Source organism: Rhea pennata, chromosome 3 (assembly GCF_028389875.1).
Source record: "Rhea pennata isolate bPtePen1 chromosome 3, bPtePen1.pri, whole genome shotgun sequence".
Classification (NCBI taxonomy): domain Eukaryota; kingdom Metazoa; phylum Chordata; class Aves; order Rheiformes; family Rheidae; genus Rhea; species Rhea pennata.
In genome coordinates this window covers 28485544-28503161 of record NC_084665.1, presented here as the reverse complement: position 1 = coordinate 28503161, position 17618 = coordinate 28485544, and the positions used below count along the sequence as shown (strand labels likewise).

The 17618-nt window shown below is 35.5% G+C and overlaps 1 protein-coding gene across 1 annotated transcript in view; it reads right to left on the bottom strand.

Annotated features, from left to right (window-relative positions):
• Nucleotides 1-17618, bottom strand: part of MTA3 (metastasis associated 1 family member 3) — a 139985-nt gene that overhangs the window by 120991 nt on the left and 1376 nt on the right. Inside the window, exons 2-3 of the mRNA XM_062573590.1 lie at nt 17450-17517; nt 15504-15597 (exon numbers count right to left, since the gene is read on the bottom strand). Coding sequence (XP_062429574.1) covers nt 15504-15597; nt 17450-17517 — 162 coding nt within the window. The remainder of the gene's footprint in view (nt 1-15503; nt 15598-17449; nt 17518-17618) is intronic.

Here is a 17618-nt window from a genome sequence, read left to right as displayed (position 1 = left end):
GCCTGAAGTATCTAAGACCTCTGACTGCACAGAGTAGGTATAAGACAAATATGTGAGAATACATTCGTTCTAAAGCGGCAGCACAGCACCAAGAATCGTATCCCACAGCCTAAAATGGCTCACCTATTTAAATAGCCCCCTTAGAGTAAAAATTAAGATTTTTTAATCTTTCATTTATTTATTGTATTAAACTTGTGTAATCCAAGAAAGCATTGATTCAAAAGCCTGAAGCTGAAATTAAAACTCATACACATCTCTTACAACATTCCAAGCCTAAACATAAAATAGAACAACATAAATTTGTTTCTTGAATGTATTATTCATAATGATCTAACTATTTCACATAGCATTATTATGTAAGTAATAAGTAGGACAAATCATGGTCAGACACAGCTCAGTTCCACTCTTAAGACAATATAATTTATATTTTTTCTTCTTCACAAATATAAAACAAAATAATAGTATTAGTATGTGGTAATACTAGCAATACTTTGCCTTAGGAATAACAAGGCTAGATTTAGGAATTAAGCACTGGAAAGCACAAAGAAGTTAGAAAACTAAATACCTAACCGGCCTTCCTGATGGTGATACCAAAAAAAAAAAAAAAAAAAAAATCTGTATCTGAACAAACCTGTAATTAGCTGCTTTTGAACCAAGTTTTTGCACAGAACAGGCCTTAATGCCTATTAGAAGAAAACTGGTGAAGAACTTCCTGCAATTCTAGAAGTATGTCTCTTCACTTTTTTTTTGACTCATATTTGAAATGTATACGAAATTTTATTTGCCATAATCTTGTCAAAGAAGTGAAGCAGAAGGTACCTACAGAAATCATAAAGTACCACTATGATAAGTACATTTTCAGTACTTAGCGAAAGAAATATTTTCATATTTCTATATTTCATATAGAGCGAACAAATATTTTCATACAGAAATACAGTGATAACATACATAGACCTCACCATTTGAAGATTAGAGAGAAAATAAAATTCAGTTCAAAGCTGTGCAAATTAAAAATACACTGAGTTTTACATACAACCACAAAAATAAATACCATCAGATTTTGAAACTGATATAATCCCTTAGGCACCTTGGGTGAAGTTTAAGATTATATTGTTTTATAGCAGTTTTCCTCTTCTGTAAGAAATATTTCATTATTTAAGAGAAAAATCCCAGAGAGTAAAAGCAGGGAACTCCTGTGAGCTCTTAAAGCTCTAGATTTATCTATTATACATGGGCTTTCCAATCAACAATTGCAAATATTCGCTTCGTTCCTGAGAACCAGAATGATCTCATGATGCTTTCACTGGCAGTGGTACAGGCCTACCCTTTCCCTTCTCCTCTCTCATGCAAAACTCTTTTAAGAGTTAACTGAGTCAAGCAGACCATGGATACTGGGAAGAAATTATAATCCTTGCTCATTTTCTGCATGCATTACGCAATGATAAAATGAAACAGACCACTTCAGAGAAAATGTGATTAACTTTGCTCTTTTTCTCTTCCATTTAATTTACGGGAGTCACTGTTAGAAAATGGTGTTCTACTTAACGACCTTGTGAACAAGAGACAGCAGCTGTCCGTACCACCCAACCTTCATATGCAGTGTTCTTTGTAGTTTTGTGGTGACTTAAGCTTGCTACCTGAAAGAACTACTTGTTTTTAAAATAAAAATCAAAACTAACTGAGCATAAGTCACTAGAAGCATAATAAATCCATTTTATATCAACAGTTTGAAAAATAACTAAAAAAACCCCTGAAGAACTGTTACATGAAATTACATTTCATGTGTGTAATTTCAAAATGTGACTCCAGCTGCTCTATTTTAAACATCAGCCAGTAATCAAGCTAATCTCTAGTATACTACTTTACCTTATCTAAGTCATAATAACCAACCATGTGCTCCCCTCATCCACTGCAACAGAGAGCAAGAATTAAACGCCAAAGGCAACCTTAAAAGGGAGAATGAACGTTCCTCCCTCTGCTGCTACCAACTTGCTAACAGTGATATTTTCAGCTAGTGGTGGGCTGAACCAACCACTAGCTGCTGTTTCCATAGAATCACAAAAATACAGAGTAATTCAGATTGGTAGAGACCTCTGGAGATCTTTAATAAAAACTTCTCCTCAAAGCAGGCTCTGCTGTCCGGTCAGAACTGTTGCTTGCTCAGGGCTTTATCCAGATGGGTCTTGAAAATTTCTCCTCTTCTCCAAGCTCAACAAGCCCAGTTCCTTCAGCCTCTTCTCGCAGGGCAAGTGCTGCAATTCCCTCCCCCCCACACACATACACACACATCTTGGTGGGCTCTGCTGAACTCATTCCAGTTTATCAACACCTTTCTTGTATTGGACACAGTACTCCAGGTGTGGTCTAACAAGTGCTCAGTAAAGGAAAACAAAAGACACAAAGGAAGGAACAAAAATAAAAGACAAACTAGGAATACAAGAGGGGAAAAAACAGGACCACTCCTTTCACCAGCAGCAAGGACTGATACTGAATTAAATCAGTAGTATAGCCAAAGATTGTGTGCATTAATTTTCTATATCATGAAATTGCTTCCAATCTGGAATTCATACCTCATCTTAGCTGCATCTGGATTATGCAAGTTCAGAGAGAGATTTAAATTACTATCACAATTTGCACCTTTAGAACAGTTTCTAAACACTTTTCCCTTCCTGTGTATCTTTTTCTTCTATACCCAGCTCAAAATTGATATGCATCCTACATATTGCCAACTACTTTAAAACCTAGAGATAAAAAGCTGAGCATACAAAACAGCAGCAAGATTACCACAGAGATCAAAGGAAATACTGATGTGCTTCAGTCTCTTAAGCTTGGCTGGTTGTGGCAAAAGTATCAAATAAGCATTTGGCAGCTGGATGCAATGGCAGTATTATAAATACAGATTTTGAGGAAAACGGAGTAAATCTATATACTGCCAAAATGAGAACTGAAGATAAAGGTTAAGTCTAACTGTATGAACCATTCTAGTTCAGACTGAAAATAAAGTGCTCTCTTAGGTGAACAGTTAGACAATTTGCTTAGCCTGCATGAGGTTTCTTGCCACATGGTGTGTTATACTAACTTAACCATGATATTTAACCTCCTAGTGCTGTAGTAAAGCAATTTAATCAACTTTTTGAGCTAGACTGCACAGTTAGGTTGTCAATTTTACTGAGAAAATGTTTACCAAAGCTGAATTCATTAGCTTTACTTACATCATATCTGTCAGTACAATACTCAGATTGCTGTCAGACATGTAAAATCAATTTTATATTTTTTGTTACTGTCAGGTAAGATTCAAAGTTTAAAGCACAATTTCTATGGTATTATGGGTCATTTGGATAGTATATAATTATCTAATACATGGATCTGAGCAATTCTGCAGGTAAAATAGAAGACTGATTGGTAGTGTTTACAGTGAACAGGTGTATATTTAACTCCTTTTACGTAGCGTTCATAGACATGCAGCCTCTCAGAGGTTAGCCATATTTTTCTTACAAGGTTATCCAGGCGATCCTCCCACACTCCATCATTGTCATCGTCGTTACAGAGGTCACAGAGCAAAGGACAACTATCAGGAACTAATATGCCAAACCAACTCCTCCATATTGTAGGATTATTTTGAAAATCATGCCAAAGAATTTTTTTTTATGAATACGTCTAAGTAGCATGTTGCAATATAATACAATTCCCAGAATGACCAGTTATAACCAAATTGGTAACTATCTCCTGTTTATCATAGGCCTGTGGTAAAAATATTTAACAAAAACTACCTCAGTTTTCATTACCAGGAAACTCTCCCCTCCCAAATACGATGGATTTTTTTTTTTTTTTTTTTTTTTTTGGATAATTAGTCTTGGAGGTTTTCAAGTGCAAGGAGCTTATGGGTAAAATGTGGGGAAGGATTACCTTTAAAGGTAATATGAATCATAACATGCCACAGTAATAAATATACCTTAATAAATTAAATGCTTCATGATTAAATACAGTAGTAAACACATTGTGCTTCTATCCCTACTATTTATCACTGCAAACTAGTTGATGACACTACTACAAAACAGGAGGATCTTGCAGAAACACAAGAGCAGTAACATGCAGGGTATGGTGAAATAGAACTGGCAAACCTGTGCCATAAATCTAAGCCAGATTTTTCAGTCTCCCCTGACTCCACCTTACTTGGTCTCTGTCTCAACTAAACAAACGAAAAGTCTTCCAGAGGAGAAAATATTCTGTTACAGGCCTCAAAATTTGTTTGGTCATGTGTACACCCATACAGACGACAGCAACCTGCTCTAATAGCTGTGGAGGCTCCAGTCCCATGCAGAGTTCCTTTATGCAGCTCACTGGTACAGGCAAACAGCATGTGCAAGATTGCAATATACACAGCTGTGTACATTGCACAATGAGCATTTACAGTATCTAATCACTGGTATCAAGCTCATCAGCTGAATCAGAAATTGATTGGTTATCTTGGTAAGTGTATTTACATTTAGAGCTGAGGTAGGAAGGAAAGTGAAAAGTGAACACAGGCTGGCAGACCATTCACAGATACTACAAGCACGGGATCCAATGCTGCCAAAGCAGCAGTTCTGGAACCTGGTGACTTGCGCAAAAAATACAAAGGCCATCTGTAACAATGCCAAGCAGACAGGAGACAGAGCATGCTCAAGAAAACTCATTTCTTCAGCGCAGTAAATACCTTATAGGGACCACTTCTTGCTAAGGAATCAGAGAGACACATGCCAGCTCTTCAGAATTATCAGATCTAGTTTTGAGAAGGGATACCCGTATTTTCCATTTTCATGAGACCAGTGTTATTAGCAACTTTTCCCATCATCTGGATTTTCATTATTTCCTTATAGATTTCCTACTCATAATACCTTGTTTTAGACAGTATTTCTTTTAGGAAAGGCAACAGGTGTGTCTGATCTAGGAAGCTGACAAGTAGTATAGTTGCCACTCCTTAATAAAATGTATTGCAAATATTAAAGCACATATCATTTAGAGAATTAAGAACCTCAAAAATCTCATGTCCTCTCTAAGAGCCCAGAGTCCACAGCTAAGATCTACACAGTGGCATTTTCTTTCACTGTGTGATATGATAATCAGAGTTTGAGAGATCTAACCTGCTTTTCTAACACATAATTCGCATCTTCAGTAGCAGGTAAACAGCTTTTCAAAATTTATTGGCAGATAAGAAAAGGTACAGATTGTACAAACACTTTCCTCCCGCTACTCAGAACAACATATGATTCTGCTTATAGAACACAAATGGTTTTTCTTCTCCAGTTGAATTTTGTTCAATTTTGTGAGAAGGAAGAAGAGGAAAAGTTGCAAAAAAGGAAAGAAAAGGGGAGTTTATTCAGCACACATAAAGGATTTGTATATCCTGTTCTTCAGTAAACTTAAGTAAGACACGTTAGAGCACTATGTTCAGGATTTTGAAGTGAGAAAAATATTATCCAAGAAAATGTCTACTCAGTGCCAGCATGGTAAGAAAGCTTTTTGGTTTATAGACCTGATGAGACGAACAAAGCAAATGGAGTTCATTTCTTCTGATTGTCAGTAAAGTCAAAGGGTTTTTTTTTCCATCTTCAGCTGTGCTTAGAAGAGATTTACTTCCCAGAGGATATTCTTTCCTCAATGTACATAGACAAAGATTCCAATTAATGGGACATATACACATGCACTGAGGAAATTATAAAGTGGTATGAATACAGATCACTTAAAACATTAAAAACATTTTAAATCACTAATTCAGATGCCAATGAAAAAAATCAGTGTAGGAATAAACACTACATTGTATTAATCACTGTATTAACCAATCAAACCTTCAAAACATATAGCATTTTTGTCTTAAGGGTAGTAACATTTTTCTACTTTTAGTGTTTTGTATATAATACATTCAAATACAATTTTTGGTATTTTACTTGATACTATAGCAAAATCACTATTCACTTCTTGCATACTAAATATTCAGTATTTGATACTGATATTTTTCCTTTTGTGAAAAATATTTTTTTAAAAAAAGGAAGAGCATTATGAACTTATGTAACACTAGACACCCCTTGAAGGTTAAAATAAATGTAAAATTTGTCCTTTTATCAAAGCAAGTTTTGGATTCAGATGGTCAGTGTAAGTCACAATGAGCTTCTTAGCTCTCCAAAATCTTTTACAAATGTGATAACGGAGAATAGGGCTTTACTGGCAAAACTGAACAGTTAAACCTGTTTTGCCCACGGGTGTTATATGTGCTGCATCAGTAGCGAACATACCTGCCAGGATCCTCGCAGAAGCACTTGTGTAGCACATACAGAATCAAAAGGCAGGTTTACTACACAAAGCTTCTCCCGCACAGGTAGAATTACGACGCTAGCTGAGAGGAAAAAGCAATGTATTGATCAAATAGACAAATCACGTCTCTAAACAGCGCAGACGTTTTGGCCAGCTACTCTGCAACTCCATGGAGACTAGACCATGTTAATATACATGGGAACAAACCACAGCAGTACTTTACATATGAATCTCACCTGCTATTTCTACTTTTCTGTAACATCCCACACCACGTGAATCAGCTTGGGCAGGAAGCCCTATATCCATTTTCACACAGTGCTTCACTTGAGCTAATAAGCTCTGCCTCTGTCACACACTCTGAAGTTACAGGCATACAGCTGTTTTACCAAGGGCAACTATTACCAACTTAATTCCACTGTATGATATATAGACATATTCAAGAACTACTGCTTGGAAGCCTTTAAACCATAAGGCCTGGCCCATGCTCTGTGCATTTACCTGTACAACAAAAAAGAGTTTATTTTACTAGAGATTTTATGCCATTCCGACTCCTAAGTGATATAAACTACTGATTCAAGTTTATGAGAGAACTCTTTGAAGATATAAACTGCATCTCTAAGGAGAGCTTTACAGACAGGGAAAACCTAGCAATGCTTTTGTAGACTAGAATTTATGCCTCAGGTGCTCTTGTATGGTGTGGGTGTATCGCGAAGAGGATGGAAAAATTCACTTAAAATTTTGAGCTTAAAGAAACACATATATGTATAGAAACACTCAAGATCATGATATCTAATGAAATATCCTATTCATTTCAGTGAGACACTAGGAATCAGTAATATCAATGTCACCAGTTTTTTATAGGTCACACAAGAAAAAGAAATAGGATCACTGGTCAGCCAAATTAACTGCCATTATTGAGACAAAAAAACAGAATTTGAGTTACATATTTTCTACACATTGAAAGAGAAACAGGGTAAGTAATCTGGCAGTACTGACAGACATATTTAAACTTGATAAAGGGGGAACAAGTCCTGAAGAGCATAGGGGAATATAGAGAAAACACAGTGGCTTGTCAACTTTCTGTGAATGTATCTGACTCATAGAGAAAGAATACATTTATGGACAAAATTCAATAAATGCCACCTTCTCCTGTCTCCCACTCTGGAACCTCCACTGAGGCAATACACTAAATAATTACAATAATTAAGGAATTAAAACCCACATTTCAGAACAATATTTACTTCTAAAACTATATACCTTTTAGCATAAATATAAATTAAATTAATAATTTGAAGCTTTACAAAGCTGCACTCTACACAGCTACACAAGTTTATGGAACTAACCAAGTTTTTTTTTTTAGTTTATTTTTACACACATAAAGTTTGGTAGTAATGTACTCAAACTCTAAAAGCTACATGTTTAAATTATAAGATTTTTAACTCCAAAATCTTAAGCATGTCACCAAAAATTATTTATCTATTCAATAGAGATCAAAAGATGAGGCTACTAATTCTGTTTATGCAAAAACGCAGATGTAGTTACACAAACAAGCTGCATAGAGCGGACAAAATACTTCCGTATGTGCCAAATCCTACCTACCCAAACGCAAACCACATACAGACAAGAAATGCATTTATGTAAATTTGCCGTTAGAGCTAAGATTTCCTAAAATTATGACCTTAGATAGGAACCCACTCACTTCATTAAGAGAAGGTGTTCATTAACATTCACAGACTAGCAAGACATTCTGCACCAAAGGAACTGGCTGAATGGCCACAGCAGTTAATAATTCCACAAGACACTTAGAGCTGACAGTAAACTGGTTAATGAGACAATATACACTACAGTTAACTACTAATTATAAAATGTCATTCACAAAAAGACTCTGATACTGTCAGAAGCAAAAAGCTTTTCGTTACTGCCTCTTTATTGCTTTTACCATTCAGAGGAAAAAACCCAGTAATATGCAGTTCTTGTAAAAAATCAAATGAACAAAACACATAAATTATAAGATTACCCAGAGCACCCTCAAAAAAGGATAATTGGTAGCCCTGGGACAAGTTTCTCCTTGGCAATAAGGACATGGTTTTGGACAAGGCTTGCTCTATTTCAGCAAGTTCTGATCCCCCCCCCCCCCCCCCCAAAAAAAAAAAAATAGCTGAAGTCATTCTCTTGGGTAAAGGAAGGAATAATTCATGTTCCCTTGTTTGAGAGGATCAGAAAGGGCATGTCTTCCCCCACAAAAAAAATCATTGCTCAAGCTTATTTACTAGTGAAAGTGACACATACATTCCTATGCACATACCTTAACATTCTTTAATCAGTGACAGAGTAGCTTTTATGCTACCTGTATTGGTCTTAACGTGCATCTTACCCATATCACAGATTTCAGGATGTCCAGAAGCAACACATTATGTAACATAGCTGAATTTGCTAGTGCTTATTTACAGTCAACTAACAGAGGAACTAGAGATATGTAAACTAAGTAAAAGATACAAGATTCCAGTCTCAAGCAAGACAGCTGCTGGAACTCATTCTCCAAAACTTTCAAATTCGTTTTTGTCTCTGTTCTCCACCCTACCTTCAAAGCAAATGTAGAAGTCTTCTGACAGTTTGCTCACAAACAAACTTTTGAAAGCCTGGTCTTCTCTTCAAAAAAGTAGGGGAGAAACATGAGGTCAAAAATAATTCTCTCTTAATTCCCTGGTACTCACAAAGAAAAAAAACAGCTAATCTGCAAACAAACACCAGCTTCAAGACTTCAAGACTTGAAGACTTCAACAAAGTAGCATCTCACTAGACCAGTTGCACAAGTCTGCTCACCCACTCCTCAGGCACAACTAGCAGCCAAATCTTCCTCTTCCTTATAAACCCTCCAAGAGAGTTTTCTATCCTTGATTCCCAACTCTGCCATCCCACTCCTTAGCTCCCTCCCCTGCTATTTAATATCCAGAAAAGCTGTCTGCATCCTTACAAGGTACTCGCAAGCCACTGTTTTTTTGGTATCAAGCAAGAAAGAGGCCTTCTTGGCTAGTATAATTAAAACAAACTGTGCCCTAATGAAAAACCTTCTGCAGAACACTAAATTCAATTGAAAAAACACTTCCAGGTTTCTGTAGAAGAGATGAAATGACCAAACTATTGAGCTCTAAGGATTTATCTTCTTGCACAGATAGGAACATAAGCAAAACCCAAAAGGTTTATTTCTATTTGTATCTCTGGCCTTAATACAAATAAAATGATCTCTGTTTCATTGGAAAGACCACCTGATGAAAAAGCAACTCTTCTGTTCTCTTGAGAGAGAAACTGAAATAAAAACACTCAATGTTTCTGTACACCTTTTCCCCTAGAATAAGGACCAACATTGATTTCCACTACAAAGAAACTGTATTAGTTCTTTCTCCAAAAGATGCATTGAAGATACAACAGTTTCCCAAACAGGTGTTTCCCAAAATAAAAGGTATGAATTATTTCAATGTATTAAATTATGAGAATGGATAAAATGGATCATACCTGATGCAAGAATAAACATTTGTCTGATTTTCATTAGCCAAACAGCACCTCTAATTAAAGATAGGTAGTGAAGACGGTATGTTTTCTCATGGGAACTAATGGAACAAAGAAGTCAATTTTAAGCTTTCCAATAAAACCTCCAGTCAAAAGCAACTTTTTAAAGTCTAAGATAAAATGTATTAATTAACAGGAAAAGTTCTTCACTTAGAATTATTTTTCTGAAAAGGGATTTTGATTACAGAAATTTTTAAAAAAATATTTCCTTTCAGAATAACGGTTTTTTAGTTTGACATGCAAGAAATTCTACATTGAAAAAGACACGAGACAAAAAAAACAACATTTTGTCTGCGTCATCCTGTGACCGGACAAAAATAACATAGTAACACTGAATTATTAGTGTTTTGAATTATACTGAGTTAAATAAGTGACTAAGAAAAACAAATAACAATGAAAAACAAAAAGCATTATAGGCATTTTATTTTAGAGGTCTTTACTGAGGCTCTAGGGTACAGGCATGCGTACAAACACACACACGTCTTCCTTATCATTTGAGTATACAAACTGCCTTATCCCTATTTCAGTTTTGTGTACTTGAGAAAATACTAAAAATAGAAACTTTCCAAGTTATATTTCTTGAATTGTTGAAGAAAATAAACATTCTCGCATGCTCTATCTGGAATTGAACATTAAGATAACTACTATGCAACAGCAACCATATATTCAGAAACCTAGTGACAAATATAAAAGCAATTCACATTTCGGTTTTGTGTATTTTTGGGGAGTACTAATACAAGCCATTTGTACTATAAAGTAAACAATATTTCTCAAATTAAGTTCATTTTCTTGCCACCTCCTATGCTACCTCCTACACTGCTGTTCAGTTAAAATAGTATTTCACCTGATTTTTCTGAAGCGTTTTAACAGCTGCATTCTCTTGGATGCAGCTGGAATGTTTGGCACTCACCATGAGACTAATATACAATGTCAATATGTAAAATAAATTTGCTATTTTTCCGACAAATGTGAAGCATCTTTGCACAAAAGTAAAGAGTGCTCAATAACAGCAAAACTACTATATAAGAATAAACTGTTTCCAGGACTTCTGAAACACTCTGGATATTAATATACAAAAATAAACAATCTTAAGCTAATTATTTATAAAGTACTTGGATCTTTTAATGCGAGTTATAAAAATATATAGCTATATATATATATATATATATATATATATATATATATATATTTTACCAACTTTAGGGAGAAGGTTTCATGAAAGTATTATTTTACAGTTTGCAAACTAAAGTGCAGAGAAAATACTTGATTTGTTTTATGAACATCAATGTCAGATTCAAGGTCAGAACTGAGTACAGACTCAAATTGCTCGACAGAAATCAATAACAGGATTTCTCCTTTGCTCCTAGAACCTTCTTCTGTAGTTCGTGCAAAAATGTTGTAGTAGAAGACCACTTTGCATAGCAATGAGACATGAAACATGACTGTTCAGGAGCAGAAGGCGAGAAAAATGTCATTAAGTAAAAAAAAAAAGAAAATACAACTACAAAAAGAAAAGACAGCAAGTGATCTCTACAAAAAAAAAAAACGTATGGAACAGTAAAAGGGAAAAAGTAGATTTTGACTAATGCTTCTGTCTTCTAGAAGATCTCAGTTTTACCGTTCATCTCTCAATTATTGGAACAAATATGCCTCAGATTAAACTGACTCTCAGGTCATTCATAAAAGCATCAATTTTGTTAATCAGAAAAATTACACAGTATGTGGACTTTACCATATGTAATGCATTCCCAGATAAACTCTGGGCATTAATCAGGAGCACCACCCACCTGAGTCAGGGTAAGCTCTCTCAGTAAATCAGAAGACAAAGGTCTCTGATGGCAGGAAAAAAAAAATTATATCCTCCCTAGGAGGCTGACTACATAAAAGCTGTCTGAAGAACTGCAAGACAAGAGTAACTTCAGGCATAGTGTTATATAACAGGACATAACTAGATAAAGAATTTGAAGGATAGGGAACTGTAGAAAAATGGCCTCACACACTCAGGTCACCCTAGTCAGCTTCAGTAAATAACAATGCCTAAATCTACTATAAAAGAAGGAAATACAGGAATTTAGCCCTTTTTTTTTTAACCCCAAACCAATGATGGTATGTAGTTAGTATAGTCCCCTTTCCAGCTATTAAAACCTGCCCCTAAAACATTTACATCAACCCTGTTTTATCTTAAAGATCTACCAGATTTCACAGATCCAGCTACATTTGACAATCTCTGCCAACTCACCACACTACCGCATTTCATTAGAAAACATCCCTATGCCACCCATTCGGTTGCTTATCCCATTTTCACGAGCTGTGCATTTTTGCCCCCTATCTCCTACTCAATTTCTTATGTACTTCGGTCCTCTCTTGCAATAACTCTTTACTGCCTTTTCTCTCCTCATCCCCCTCTTCTTTCCCTCATCCCTCACCCTGCCACGCACAGAGAGGCGCGAGCTCCTCGCAGCGAGCCCGCGACACCTCTCGCCCACGAACCGAGGGTGGTGGCTGCGCTCCGAGCGCCGCGCGCCGGCGGGCACTGCACTGCCCGTACAGCTCAGCTACTCTGTTCAGGAGGCTGCACAGATCTGGGCCAATGTTTTGTTTTGGCCCTTCATGTGGCCTTACCGTACACTGTTTTATAGGAACAGAAGTCAAAGGGGGAAAGAGCAAAAGTCTTGGGAGTCAACAAAACATTCAAAAATCCTCTGGATTTCAGCAGCTGCAGTTAGCTAAAATAACTATTCCCAGACCTAGACTGACATGGTAGACACATGACTGGTCTACGTGACTGGTAGACAAAGAAAAATGCTATGTTAATTAGCCAGAAACCACCAAAATTACCAGAAACATCGGAGAAAAGTCGGAGGAAGTACCATTTCCTTGTAGATTACTATCAGATACCCCAAATTGAGGAAATTCTTGTCTAAGTATTTTAGAATGGCCTCAAGAAAAACCTGACTTTTCCTCCCAAGTTTTTTTAAAAAGGAGCATACTGACACACCCTACCTGTGATAGTATCACAGATCTGGTTTATTCTGTTTTTCCCAAACATATTTTAAATTTGTTTTTGAAACTGGTTTCAAGAGCTATTGAAAATTTGTTCTTAAATAAAGTTCCGAAGTATTTTTGTAGGAAATAATTTTCTTTTTCGCTAAAAGGGACTCAGATCTACATCATAAAATGTCACCAAAAAACCCCAACACCTGCTCTCTCCTTCACCCCTCCCAATTTTTGAAAAGAGAAAACTATCACGATTAAGGTGCTATAAGGAAGAAAAGCACATTGCTAGGAATATAAGATTTCATTTTAAAAAGTTCAAGCTGAACAATTAGAAGATTTCACTGAACACGTACACTGGAGTATTCAACGACTGAGCTAGAAATTATATTCTGTAAGAAATTCTTATCTTTTAGCATTTAATTTATAACAAAACAGGTAGAAATGTTGGAGCATCGACATGTTCAACTACACAAAATATTCCCCAAACATTCAACTCATAAATATCCAAATATTTTGCTTATGTACATCACATTTTAAACAGAATGCTGTGATATTCCAGAATCAAAACATTTAAATTGATTTGACATCTAAATACATCGCTGTATGAGTTTTACAGAAGACCCAGTACTGCAATCTTTCACTATGTGCTGCCCTCGCAACTGGAATGTCTATCTCCTGTGACACCTTAGCTGTACAGATTGATCATAGGGAAAATAAAACATACAGAGAAGATGCTGTCTGCAGAGAAATCCAATCAGTAAGAATGATGGGTTATAAGCTTTATGACCTACCCAGCACAGAGGTGTTCTAAGGATGCTTGTTGAACCAACTGGAAATTGGTTCATCTCAATATGGAAGGAAAAAAGAAAAAGGAGGAAAAAAGGGGGAAAGGGAATTTCAGTACAGAAATCATGAGATGGAAAATTCCATGTGTTTCTACTGACACCAAACTGCGAGTACATGACAGTGAAAGAGCACTGGACCGTCAGCAAGTCCTTTACATCAAAGTGCTGACAAAAGCGCAATCTAAACAAGCTTACATGGGAAATGGAAAAATCTTATTCACTTTTTCAGATCTAACTATGTCTACAGTACTAGTATCCCCTTTTCTAAAAACTAAGCCAACCAAAAAAGGCAAAATGACTCATCTTTTAAAAACAAATGCAAAAGTTATATTTCCAACAAAATTATTATCCTTTTCATTCCTCCTTCCCCCCCCCCCCCCCCCCCCGCCACGCTAGAAAATAAAAAAGCCCTAGAAAGCTAGTGAAGCTCACTAGAACATTTATATTCTTATGCATTTCACATGGAAGCACTGAAAGAATAAAATGACTGGGGGGACTAACTACCATCAAATAGGTTGACAAAAATCTTAAAGTGTACCTACCTGTATTACAAAAAACTTTAAATAAATCATCCCCTTAAAAGGTAAACAATATATATCTACCATTGAAATACTGTACTGTTAAGCTTTGACAACAGTATAATGAAGAGAATTAGAAATTATGAAATTGTCTACATGATATTTCTGCCTGCTTTTTTACACAGTCTAGTACCTCTTTATAGAACCATCATTTTACCTACCACATGCTCAAATCATCTCAGCTTCTCTATGACAATGAAAGAATATAACAAAAGCCAAAATCTAGCCACTTCTCTTCTCTAAAGGTACCTGCAAGAATACAATTATCACAACTTGACCTTAAACAAACTGTAAAATGTTTTAAGGCATAATTACTCCATCATGTATCCGCACACAAAATATGGCATTAGCCAATATCTTTTAAGATATCCATACTGATATACTACAAAATACTTGGAGATTTAAAATACCTATGCCACATATTCACACATTAATTTTGAAAACTGAAGTATCATTTATAACCAAACTACTTAACAACCTAGAAGACACTGACATTTTAACTCTTAAATTACTTACAAACATGAGTGCAATATCTGCAAGTAATTGTTTTCTGAAGTTTCCCAAATTCTTTTAGATTCTGGCTTTTGTCTTCAGAATTTGTAAACGTACAGAAATGCACAGAAGCAGCGTGTTATTTCAGTTGCTGACTGAATGGTAGCTACTAGAAACAGTAAGTATATGATAAAAACAGAACTTTTTCTTCTACTACCACCATTTCATTGCTTTTTTGAAAGACCAGTGAGATGATGCCTATAATAACCAAAGAATATCTACATGTACCATAAATGCACGATAGCTAACTTACAAACAAATCTCCAAATGTTCTTCAATCTCCTGCAAAACATTTCACTCCTTTCAGTACTACTTCACATGTGTTTATATCTAAGCCACAGAAGTGGCTAGACATGAATGCTCTTCAGCTTAAGTTGAATTACACCCAAGATTCACTTTTTGTATTAAAAGAAATACAGTTGTATTTTTGAGACCAAAAAGAAGTATGTATATTTAAACTGAGATGTTCAATCACTTTAATACAATTTAACTTTAGTCCCAAAAGCAACTACTAGGAGCAGGGTCAGCAGATAGTGCTAACCATCTAATTAGATATTAATACCTAATATTCTGCAAACATATTCTTCATGCCAAAGAAATACAATTTTAAGTAGTTGCAGAACCCGAACAGCTGTGATGGAAAGATCAAGAAAGTCCTACGCAATCTACTTACTAGCATGCTTATCCGCAAGCATTATAAGACTGTTGGAAATATCTCTTCGCCTGTAAAAACACACCACTTTTGCTTCCACATTTCCATTTGCAGTCTAAAAGAGAAAGACATTAAGTCAAAATCCATCCTTGCCAAGCTGAGTAGTAAGAATGACATGTTCTCCACTATGTTTTTTTCTAGTGTAATTGGTCATGCTGAAATCAACAGAATTTTCCAGAGCTTCCTGATAGGTGCCAATATCAATTTCAGTTCACACAATCACATTGATTTAATATATAAATAAATTCTTATGAATAATTTTTTCTCTTACTTAAAAATGTAGTATCAATATTATGCTAACATAAGAATCTTTAAGAAACATTGGACACTTGTTAACATTTCTTTGCAACCCAGTTTTAGACAGAAATGCCTATTTTAAACTACCGTGCCAATTTCCGAAACTGTATTTAATACAACATTTGAAAATTCATGTCAGTCCGTAAGACAGAAGTTATTACTCCACAGCTCGTTTGTATTACTCTTATTACAGTGATTTACCTTTTAGAATGTCAAAAAGGACAAAAATCTACTAATATTTTAAAAATTGCACCTTCTTTCTTGTTATAAATATTAGAAAGTTAGTTATATACCTCAAGTTACTTATCATATTTAGAACTCAAGATGTGGCACCATAAAGAACCACCTTTTAGATAAGCTTCTTAATAAAAAAGAAAGCATCTTATGTCCAGTAGACAACTAAAGCATTTCATTATGTATTTGCATAACATCTCCATGTTTGCTCAACGCCTTTAATACATGAACAGCAAGCACATAATTCACAATTAAGGTATCTGGACTATATCCTGGAAATCTCTCTCAAAAATCAATGCACAACTCTGCTGTACTATCCACAAGCAAGATTACATTATAGCAATGCAGTTTAGAGATAATAAACATTAAAGATGATTGGAATCACTTTAATTGCTGTAAATAAAAAATATTCTTCTCTAATAAAAGTCCAAACTGATTTGCCACGTACAAACAGTAGATGAATAGATGTAGTGTTGGACAGAGCTAACAAAGAACATGGATCACAGCTGAAGTAGTCTCATGTTCCATTAATATGAAAACTTTTCACAGTTCATCAAGGTTTAATTTATTTTCTAACCACAAAAAAAAGAAGTCATGATCCTTCATATCACAACAGAGATTTATGTCTACTTTTGACATAGTTTATTTGTAAATTGGAATACCACTATATTGAACAGGATAAGAAATAAAGAAAAGCTGCTTTATTTTTTCAAAAACATTCTTAGCAGCACAAGAACTAAGAACTAATTATGTTTTCCTCAACGTGACACTCCAAAAGCAACAGCTCAGTCAGTAGAAACACACTCAGGATAAAGACAGAGAACACAGACTATTTCTATTCAAGACCGAGCCTTCATTCAAAGCTGCCAGTAAGTGTAATAAACAGCAACAGAAGCTTTGTATTCTATTATTTGACCAGTGCAAATTCTCACCGATAACTACTAGGTGGCTCGGTGTAGACAAACACACACTCTTACATGTAAGGGTGGGTGGGTGTAGACACACACACACGTATGTGCGTGCATATATACACACAATGTGTATATCTGTGCTCTCATCACCACGTAAAGCACTGAAATTATTACTCTCCCAAACATTCATAGAATTGTTTATTTGGCCTGGGCATTTTTCACTCCTGACCACCTAAAATAATCAGCTGGGTGCTTCCTTAGATAACAGAGCAGAATTATAGTGTATCACATAGCAGTAATTCAATAAATGGACACACAGAAGGCCCGCAACAGATCTTAAGAACATACAAAACCTTCAAAAAATTCTACTCATGGAAACCTTACAGGACGGAAAGAGTTTTCAGTTTTTGAGAAGTGCACTGATTATTATCAAAGGTTAAACAGGAATCCTAGATACTTGTATACCTTGTTAAGCTCTTCAATTCGCCTGATGAGATATGGGTTGCTGGAAGAATTTTCAAAATATACGTAATCTACAATGAAAAGAGAGAAAGATACTGAATTACTTCAAGAGTAATACATCTAGAAGAATATCATTTTTGTTAGTGTAAGGTTTTTGTAAACCTAGAAGCTG